The 11039-nt window shown below is 53.3% G+C and overlaps 1 protein-coding gene across 1 annotated transcript in view; it reads right to left on the bottom strand.

The window, feature by feature from the left end:
• Positions 1 to 1197: 1197 nt before the first annotated feature.
• Positions 1198 to 11039, bottom strand: part of LOC133339376 (uncharacterized) — a 68063-nt gene continuing 58221 nt past the window's right edge. Inside the window, exons 13-14 of the mRNA XM_061547517.1 lie at positions 1845 to 1907; positions 1198 to 1260 (exon numbers count right to left, since the gene is read on the bottom strand). Coding sequence (XP_061403501.1) covers positions 1198 to 1260; positions 1845 to 1907 — 126 coding nt within the window. The remainder of the gene's footprint in view (positions 1261 to 1844; positions 1908 to 11039) is intronic.

The raw sequence follows: 11039 nt of genomic DNA, 5'->3' as shown, positions 1-11039 counted from the left end.
CAACCACGAACCGCCCATTAATGAAACTCTTACCACTTGAAAGGGCGGGGCGTAGAGTTTCAAATGATTACCACTAGATGCCTCTCCCAGTACACAAACAGCCCCTTGCCTCAGTCATTCGCAAGATGGTGACCCTGCAATACAAGGAGCGTTTTACGTTCAGCAGTTCAGCAAGACTGAGTCCGTAATTGCGGTGCAGCATGCGTTTCAACGGCGTTTTGGCATTGATCCGCCATTGTCAAATAGCATTCGTGGTTGGTACCGACAATTTGAGGAAGCGAGCTGTTTATGTCAGGGGAAGAGCACAGGGAGACCATGCACCTCAGGCGAAAACGTGAGAAGAGAGGCGTTTGGGACGAATTCAACTATCGTCTCGATGTTGTCCGTACAGCAGGTGGAGGGCACATCGAGCATTTATAAAATGGTTTGTAAAACTTGATAACTCATTAAACCGTTTGTATCATTTTGAGTAATTGTAACCATCGTGAAATATACTGCTTTGAAATTGGGTCCATCTTTTTGACACAACCCTGTATTTTAGTCATACATTTCGTTAATTGCGTTATCTTACCGATGAATTAATTGCTGTAAACGTTTGCCACTGACATATTTTACATTTTTCATGACATTATTTTTCTAAACAATAGAAACAACAATCACTACCACCATCATCATCGTTACCACCACGACGATTAGCATCATCACCATCATTACCACCATCACCATCACCGCAACCATCATCACTACTACCACCACCACTGCCACCACCACTGCCACCACCACCATCTCCACCACTACCATCATCATCACTACCACCACCACCCTCACCACCACTATCATCACCACCACCACTACCATCACTACCATCATCATGACCACCACCACCTCTGCCACCGTCATCAAGAGCAGCAAAGCCACAGCAAAGTGAATGTCGGGCAACTGCAGTCACAGCAACACTCCTCACTATGGCGACGTTCACCGTGGCGATGGTCACCGTGGCAACGGTCACCGTGGCAACGGTCACCCGTGGCCGAGTGAACGGCGATTGCACGCGGCTGTGTGGGTTGGTGTGGTGGGTTGTGAGTTTGGTTGCGGTGAGTGGTTGTGGTGTTGGTGAGTGTGGTGGTGGTGAGTTGTGATTGTGAATGTGGTAGAGTGTTGTTGTGAGTGTGGTTCTTGTGAGTGTGGTGGTGAGTGTCACTCTCCCTTGTGTGGAATCTCTGAGGCATCGGCACGGCAGATGGGGCAGGTCGGGTTAATCTGCAACGACCACATCAACAACCACATCAACAACCACAACAACCACATCAGCAACCACATCAACAACCACAACAACCACATCAGCAACCACAACAACAATCGTGTCAATCAATTAACACTCACCCCCATCCCACCCACCCACCTCGCCCACACATCCCCCCCTCACCCCCCCACTCACTTACCCTCCCACCCACCCACTCACCCACCCACCCACTCACCCACCCACCCATCCACCCACCCACCCACTCACCCTCCCACCCACCCACTCACCCACTCACCCACTCACCCACCCACCCACTCACCCACCCACCCACTCACTCACCCACCCACCCACCCACTCACTCACCCACTCACCCACTCACCCACCACCCCTCACCTTGAGCCACTCGTCCACACACTCACTCACTCACCCACCCACTCAACCACCCACCCACCAACTCACCCACTCACCCACCCACTCACCCACCACCCCTCACCTTGAGCCACTCATCCACACACTCACTCACTCACCCACCCACTCAACCACCCACCCACCAACTCACCCACTCACCCACCCACCCACCCACTCACCCACCACCCCTCACCTTGAGCCACTCGTCCACACACGTGGCGTGGAACTCGTGGCTGCAGGGCAGCACTCGCAGACTCTGCCTCGTTTCAATGTCGGACAAACACACCGCACACCTGCACACACCGCACACGCCGGATAGTGAGTATACACTCCACGCGCCTCCACACACCGCACACACCAAATAGTTAGTACACCACATACACCACGCACATACCGCACACACCACGTAGTGCGTACAAACACACGCACACAGTGAGTGACCCATTGTGTGTCCCAATGAGTGAGTGACCCAATGCTGAGGGAGGGTGGCGATTGTGCATAGACTGCCCTACATGATATCATAACAACAGTCTGGACCACTGGACGGGTTCCGCAGGATTGGAAGGATGCCCTGGGGGCCGCACAGACTGTAACAACTACAGGGGCATCTCACTCCTCAGTGTGCCGGGAAAGGTCCTGGCAAGGATTATCCAACACTGCCTTGTGAGGCACGCTGAGGAGAGGCTTGTGGAGCCCCAATGCGGTTTCAGGAAAGGGCGGTCCTGCAGAGATGTAGGGAATTCCAACAACAACTACATCTCTGCTTTATTGACCTGGTCAAGGCCTATGATACCGTCAGTAGGCCTGGGCTCTGGGTTGTTTTTCGTGCTTTCGGAGTCCCTAACTTTTTGCTCACAATCATTAAGGACTTTCATGATGGTGAGCAGGTGCGGGTAAAGCTATTTGGCTGGGAGTCGGAGCCATTCCCTGTTCACATTGGGGTGCGACAGGGATTTCTTCTGGATCCCACATTACTTTACATCTATTTCGACCACGTAGTTCGTGAAGCCGTCGATGGCTGTACCAGAGGATTTTCCACCTGTTACAGATACAATGGGAGGCTGATCGATACCCGCGTGAGGTAAAGGGATGGCTCCTATTGCTCAACCATGATACGTATGCCGATGATCTGGTGATTGCTGCTCACTCAGATTAGGAGTTGGAGGCACTGCTGCTGAACCTGGAACTTGCCACTAAGAGGTGGGGCTTTACCATCAGCCCCACCAAAACTAAGAACCTGTCTGGGTATTTTGCACCATCGGACACTCCACCCCCACAACTGTCAATTGGTGATGGGGCAGTTGTGGAGAGAGTGGAGAGTTTCCCATACCTGGGCAGTGTGCTCAGGACCGGCTCCGGTGTGACAGCAGAGGTCTCACTCTGAATCAGCCTAGCGGCATTATCCTTTTTTTGGCTGCATAACGCTGTGTGGAACATACCTGGTCTGTCGCTCGACACGAAGCTTCAGGTCATCTTGGCCACGGTCATGCCCTCCCTTCTCTCCGCTTGCAAAACGTGGACCCCCCCCTAAATGGAACATTTTCGCCGTTTAGAAACATTTAGGCTGGCCTCCCTACGATCCATTCTGGGTTTAACCTGCAGGCTGGATTGTGTGATGAACTCACAAATCCTTGAAAGATCTGGACAAAGACCCATCGGTGAGCTCCTCCGGCAGGCAAAGCTGCGTTGGTTGGGTCATGTAGCCCACATGCCCAGCCACCGCATGCCCAAACAGCTTTTGTTCAGCCGGATCGAGGGGGCTAAATAGGCGCGGCACGGGCTAGAGAAGAGATGGAGTGATGTGGTACAGGAGGATGTGGAGCTGAGTGGACTTGCTGATGACTGGTACCTGCAGTGTCAAAATCGGCCTCTGTGGAGGAGGCTCGTGAATGACGCTACTGGGCAGTTGGAGGCAGTTGCCCTCCAACAACAACAATGAAAGGTAGAGGAGCGACGCTCACAACAACGAGCGGAGCTCTGGGGCACGACAACAGAATAAGCTGGCACAGTAGGGGGCACAAGCGGTGCATCAGCCAGTCATCTCAGTCAGTCGACCTGTGGCACCTGCTGGGTCTTCCCCGTGACCTCCTGCCGGAGGGCGTTCGACACTTCACGCGGCCTCAACGTGCACATGGCCTGGCACAAGTGCCGTGGTCACGTCACTGCCACTTAGTGGTGAATGGCGGTTGTTGTGTGTCCCAGTGAGTGAGTGACCCAGTGAGTGACCCATTGAGTGAGCGACACAGTGAGTGAGTGACCCAGTGAGTGAGTTACACAGTGAGTGACACCGTGAGTGAGTGACACAGTGAGTGACACAGTGAGTGACACAGTGAGTGAGTGACACAGTGAGTGAGTGACCCAGTGAGTGACACAGTGAGTGAGTGACCCAGTGAGTGACACAGTGAGTGAGTGACCCAGTGAGTGACACAGTGAGTGACCCAGTGAGTGAGTGACACAGTGAGTGAGTGACCCAGTGAGTGAGTGACATAGTGAGTGACACAGTGAGTGAGTGACCCAGTGAGTGAGTGACACAGTGAGTGACACAGTGAGTGAGTGACCCAGTGAGTGAGTGACACAGTGAGTGACACAGTGAGTGAGTGACACAGTGAGTGAGTGACACAGTGAGTGACACAGTGAGTGAGTGACACAGTGAGTGAGTGACACAGTGAGTGACACAGTGAGTGAGTGACACAGTGAGTGACACAGTGAGTGAGTGACACAGTGAGTGAGTGACACAGTGAGTGAGTGACCCAGTGAGTGACACAGTGAGTGAGTGACACAGTGAGTGACACAGTGAGTGACACAGTGAGTGACCCACTCCGTATTGACGGACTTCAGCGTGGCCGAGGGCGTAGCGGGGGAGGCGACGCAGCCGGTGGTGTTCACTCCAGCGGAGAAGAACGCGGCTTGTACTAACACTAATATCAGAACCACTATGGCCACTGGCTCACAACAAGAACCACGGCAACAACAAAATCATTAAAACAACAATAATGATAAAACCACAACAATAATCGTGATGAAAATAACAATCATGATGATGATGACAATGACCATTAAAAAACAATGAAAACAATGACGACATTGATGACGATGACAACAATGATAACCATGACAACAATGATGACGACAATGACGACAGCAATGACAACAACAACCTGATAACAATGAGGATGACGACAATGATTACGACAACAACAATGACGACAATCAAGACAACAACGACGACCAAAATAACAACAATGACGACACCAACAATGACAACAACGACCACAACAGCAGTGATGATGACGACAACAACAACAGTGATGATGACGACAACAACAACAGCAGTCATGATGACAACAACATTGATGATGATGATGATGACGACAACAACAACAGTGATGATGACGACAACAACAACAGTGATGATGACGACAACAACAACAGTGATGATGATGACGACAACAACAACAGTGATGATGATGACGACAACAACAACAGCAGTCATGATGATGATGACAACAACAACAGTGATGATGATGATGACAACAACAACAGCAGTCATGATGACAACAACATTGATGATGATGATGATGATGACGACAACAACAACAGTGATGATGATGATGACAACAACAACAGTCATGATGATGATGACAACAACAACAGTGATTATGATGATGACGACAACAACAACAGTGATGATGACGACAACAACAACAACAGTGATGATGACGAGGGAGGAGGCGATGGAACTGGCGGTGTTCACACCAGCGGAGAGCCCCAACACACCGACTACCACTGGGGCCAGAGCCACTGTGGCCGCTGGCTCACAACAACAACAACAATCGTGACAACAACAATCACTTACAGTATCACCATCACCCACAGCATCACCATCACACACAACATCACACACAGCATCACCATCACACAGCATCAACAACAAAGACAACAACCGCCATTCACCACGAAGTAGCGGTGATGTCACCACGGTGCTTGTGCCAGGCTAGGTGCACCTTGAGGCCACGTGAAATCTAACGGCCGCTGGCAAGAGGTCACGGGGCAGACCCAGGTGCCACGGGTCGACTGACTGAGATGAGTGGTCGATGTATCACCTGTAGCCCCTACTGTGCCAACTTGCTGTGCTTTAGCTACCCGGCGCTCCACTCGTTGTTGTGAGCGTCGCTCCTCCGCTACGTCGTGGTGAATGGCGGTTGCCTGGGTATTTTGTACCATTGGACACTCCCTTGACCGCACTGAGGCCTCAATCAGCCACCCACAGAGGCCGATGTTGACACCGCTGGTACCAGTCATCGGCAAGTCCACTCAGCTCCACATCCTCCTGTACCACGTCACTCCATCTCTTCTCTAGCCCGTGCCACGCCCGTTTAGCCTCCTCGATCCGGCCGAACAAAAGCTGTTTAGGCATGCGGTGGCTGGGCATGTGGGCTACATGACCCAGCCAACGCAGCCTTGCCTGCCGGAGGAGTTCACCGATGGGACTTTGTCCACATCTTTCAAGGATTTGTGAACTTCTCACACAATCCAGCCTGGTTAAACCCAGGATGGATCATAAACAGGCCAGCCTTAATATTTCTCATCGGCGAAGATTTTCCGATAGGGTGGTCCACGTTTCGCAAGCGTAGAAAAGGAAGGGCATGACTGTGGCCATGAAGACCTGAAGTTTCGTGTGGAGCGACAGACCAGGTAGCTTCCACACAGTGTTACACAACCGATGAAAAGATAATGCCGCTCGACTGATTCGGAGTGAGACCTCTGCTGTTAAACCGGAGCTGGCCATTAACACACTGCCCAGGTATTGGACACTCTCCACTCTCTCCACAACTGCCCCATTACCAATTGGGAGTTGTGAGGGTGGAGTGTCCGATGGTACAAGATACCCAGGCAGGTGCTTAGTTTTGGTGGGGCTGATGGTAAGGTCCCACCTCTTAGTGGCACACTCCAGATTCAGCAGCAGTGCCTCCAACTCCTAATCTGAGTGAGCAGCAATTACCAGATCTACAGCATATGTAACATGTGTAATAAAATACTCGGACGCTTCTCTCTGACTCCGTGTCCTTTATTTGGGTTCTTGTCTTTTCCCTCACGGCACTCTCTTAGAGACCCTCTGCTTGCAGCCCCTGGCTGCTGTCACTATTGTAGCCTCCTTCCTCTCCTTGCAGACTCGCTGCTAACTCCGTGTGCAGACCCCCCGCTGCCAACTCCGTGTGCAGACCCCCGCTGCCACCTGCAGCCTCCTCGCTGCTCCTGCTGCTCCGGGGTCGGTCACCGTTGGCCGACGGTGCCGAACCTCGTTCCCCGTGTACGTGGCGATCTCGCCACTCTCCCACTCTCGCCCTACGTGGCCTCACTCGTTCCTAGTCTCCAATCACTCCCTTTCCTCTTCCGGTTTCTCTCCCTATAGACCTGACCCCTCTCCCCCACGTGACTTAACTCCTCCCCTCATGACGTCACATCCGGAAGGTCGTTTACGCCCGCATTACACCACCCTCCCCCGTAGAGAAAATCCAGCCGACCTCGGCTGAACAACAACTTAACAAGTAATGCGAGTGTAACAGACCAATACGTTAAAGGACACGAAGCATACAACAACAATATAAACAAGAACACAACACAAAGTTAACGAAATGTGAGGGATTTCGAGCGAGTGCGGGTAGCCGGGCCGTCCCGGACGGTCGGCGGCCCACCCGCCGAGCGGGAACGTGGCAGGGTTTTAAGGGCGACAGGATCAAGTTCGTCCGTCGCCATTGGAGGCCTGCCACCGTCCCGGTCCCGTTCAGAGGCGTCCCGTAATCGCGTCCGTGGCGGGGTAGGAAGGGCTGCAGGTCCCGGAGATTCCGCAGCCCTGGTCGGCACCCCGCGAGCGGAGCGTCCTCCCTCCTGCGGCGTCACGGCCGGCTTGTCTGTAAGGGGTACGACAGGCGCTCTTGCAAGGTCAGCAGGCACAGGCAAGGGCGAGTCGGCAGCAACAGACCCCGGCAAGGCAACCTCAGGAGATGACGCATCAGGTCGCGGGGCAACGTATGGCTTCAACCGAGATGTGTGTACGAACCAACGCCGCGATCCAACCCGAACACGCGCCGACTGTGGGTTGGGAACCTCGATGAGGCGGACCGGTCCTTGCCATGGTTTATGTAATTTAGGAGAGGTACCTGGCTGCACCTGTGGGCAATGAAGCCAGGCCAGGTCCCCCGTTTTCCAGGGGCACTCCCCCTTTGAACGTCGAGCACACCGCTCGTTCCGGGCCTGGGCTTTGGCCGTAGCCATGCGGGCTCCTTCCCTCGCCTCAGTGACACGGCGAACGTTGTCCTGAATGTAATCAGGAAAAGGTTTAGCAGGTCCCCTCGCTCCGGTTCCCAACTGCTCATTGATTGGCGGCACGTTTTCACGGCCGTACATAAGAAAGAACGGCGAATATCCAGTAGCCGCGTGCGGCGTCATGCGATACGCCGAAAGCACCCCAGGGATATGCAAATCCCAATCTGATTGTTTTTCACTGACCGTGTGACACAGCATGGCGGACAGGGTCCGATTTAACCGTTCCACCATACCATCCGTTTGTGGGTGGTAGGGGGATGTCCGTATCTTTTTAGTTCCAAGAGCCGCACACACCTCCCCCAACAATTTAGACGAAAAATTCCGGCCTTGGTCTGTAAGGAGCCTCTCCGGCGCCCCCTTGTCTATAACATACCCAAATAGAAAGGCGTCTGTGATAGACGCCGCTGACTGGTCAGGCAAAGGCCAGGCCATCGGCCAGCGGGAGAGGTACTCCACCCCCACTAGCAAATACTTATTTCCCCTAGCGGATGGCGGAAAGGGTCCTAAAATATCTAACGCCACCAATTCATTAACTCGAGATACCTGAATAGATTGTATCGGCGGCACATATGGATGTTTAGGTGGCTTCCGGCGGGCACAATCGGGACACGCGCGAACGTGACCGACTACATCTGTCGTCATGCCGTGCCAATAGTAATCTCGCTGCAGCGTCAATAGGGTCTTCTGCACCCCCAGATGTAAAAGTGTGTCACAATGCAGAGTCCTAATCAATTCGTACCGCAATGATGCCGGTACAACAAGACGCCAGCGTTCCTGTATCCCTTCCCTCCACATCAGCAATCCATCTCGGAGAGCGGTTTCCGGCACACCCCCCGCACCGAGTCCCCTAATTGCCTTCCCCGGTCGCTTACGTAACGTTACCAAGGAATCGTCCAACATTTGCTCCCGAATCCACACAGACCTCGGGAGACGCAAAATCCCATCAGCCGGTCCCCCATCAACCGGTCCCGGCTTAAGCGGAGCTCCAGGCACTTCAACTGCCAGCGCGACAGGTTGAGGGGGGTGCTGAATCGGTCCACACCTATGCGTCCCCGACGCACACGCGCAAGGGGATCGCTGCGGCAACCTGGAAAGCGCGTCCGCATTAGCGTGACGCACACCCTTCCGATGGTGAATTTGGAAGGAAAATTCTTGCAGCGTGTCCAGCCACCTTGCCAATTGGCCGGATGGTTGGTCCATCTTAAGAGCATACTGCAAGGCCGCATGGTCCGTGCGGACAATAAACGACCGACCGTACAGATACGGTCGAAATTGGCGGAGAAAAAAAACAATAGCCAAAAGTTCCCTGCGAGTGACGCAGTAGCGGGTTTCCGCGGGAGACAAAACCCGACTACCATACGCCACCACGCGTTCAACCCCACCTTTTGACTGAGACAACACCGCCCCAATGCCAGTGTCACTCGCATCCGTATCCAGAATGAAGGGATGTTCAAAATCCGGATAATCCAACGTCGGTGCCGTAGCCAATAGATCGCGCAGGCTTCGAAACGCCGCCTCCTCCGGCGGTCCCCAAGCAAATTTGTGTCCTTTCCCCGTAAGAAGATGCAAAGGCCTCGCGATCGTAGCAAAATTTGGAACAAACCTCCGATAATAAGAGGCGAACCCCAAAAACCGACGCACATCACCCACCGTGGCCGGGGTTGGCCAATCACGGACACACGTTGTTTTCTCCGGATCTGTGGCCACCCCGTCCGCACTAACAATGTGCCCCAAGTATCGAACGGAGTGTTGCAGTAGGTGACATTTTTTTGGCTTGAATTTCAAATTAGCAGAACGCATCCTGGTGAATACAGCCTCCAACCGCAGTAAATGCTCATCAAATGTGCGGCTGAAGACGATAATATCGTCTAAATATATCAGACATGTCTCCCACTGCAACCCCGTTAATACCAACTCCATCAACCTCTGAAAAGTGGCAGGGGCCGCATTCAACCCCATCGGAAGACAGTTAAATTGGAATAACCCCTGCGGCGTACGGAAAGCAGTCTTTTCTCGCGAGGGCTCGTCAAGGGGGAGCTGCCAGAAGCCCGAAGAGAGATCTAGCGTTGAAAAGAACTTTGCCCCCGACAAGGCGTCGAGAGAATCGTCCATACGCGGCAGGGGGTACGCATCTGCTACCGACACTTTATTCAACTTACGAAAATCTACACAAAATCGCAATTTGCCATCCTTCTTTTTAACCAACACAACAGGCGCGCCCCATGGGCTGTTAGACGGAGATATTATGTCCGCATTCAACATGTCGTCCACTGCCCCTCGAACATGCTCTCGCTCAGCCGGACTCATCCGACGCGAGTTTAAGCGAATAGGGGCAGCGTCCCCTGTGTCGATGTGATGATAAAGCAGCGAGGTGCGTCCCAAGTCCAAATCGTCGGAGCTAAACACATCCGAATAACTCGATAATAATTTACGAATCGCACAACGTTGTTCGCCGGAAAGGGCCGAATTCTCCCCACACAATTCAGCGATCCAGCGATCATCCACCGCTCCATCGTGTGAAACACCCCCAACCAGCCCCCCGCTGGACAGATCACCCTGAGCCGTAAACGCCGTAGTGGCATGTGCCACAACGGTACCAGCCGGCACACACACGCTTTCGGTACTCGCGTTAAGCACCTGCAAAAACGGCCGCTGATCTGGCCGGACAATAGTTTGCGCCCCCACCAGCGCCGATCCGCCCGTAATAGCGGCGGACGGCGACAGCAAAACCCCAAAAGCTCCCTGCCGACCAGGCACCGGCTTCCGATATCGTAAGGGAATGAGCATCTGTGAGCCAGGTGGAATATCAACAGAAACTTCCGACAACGCCTGCACCTGGGCGACAGGAGCAGGTCGCCCCCAGGCGGACGGTAAAAATGCCATTTTACGGCCCCCCGGTAATTCAATGCAGTTTTCATTGATTCGAATTAGAATGGGCATTTTGGCCAGAAAATCAGTACCCAACAGGCAAGGAACCGCAAGGGACCTCGAAATTAACACAATTCCCGAAGCCGACACTCCCCCGATAGATATGTTAGCATCCACCTGGCCCACGATGCCC

This window comes from Lethenteron reissneri, unplaced genomic scaffold (assembly GCF_015708825.2).
Source record: "Lethenteron reissneri isolate LAM-NWPU_2019-01 unplaced genomic scaffold, ASM1570882v1 scaffold_1848, whole genome shotgun sequence".
In the NCBI taxonomy this organism is placed as follows: domain Eukaryota; kingdom Metazoa; phylum Chordata; class Hyperoartia; order Petromyzontiformes; family Petromyzontidae; genus Lethenteron; species Lethenteron reissneri.
This window is presented reverse-complemented; position numbering and strand designations above follow the sequence as displayed.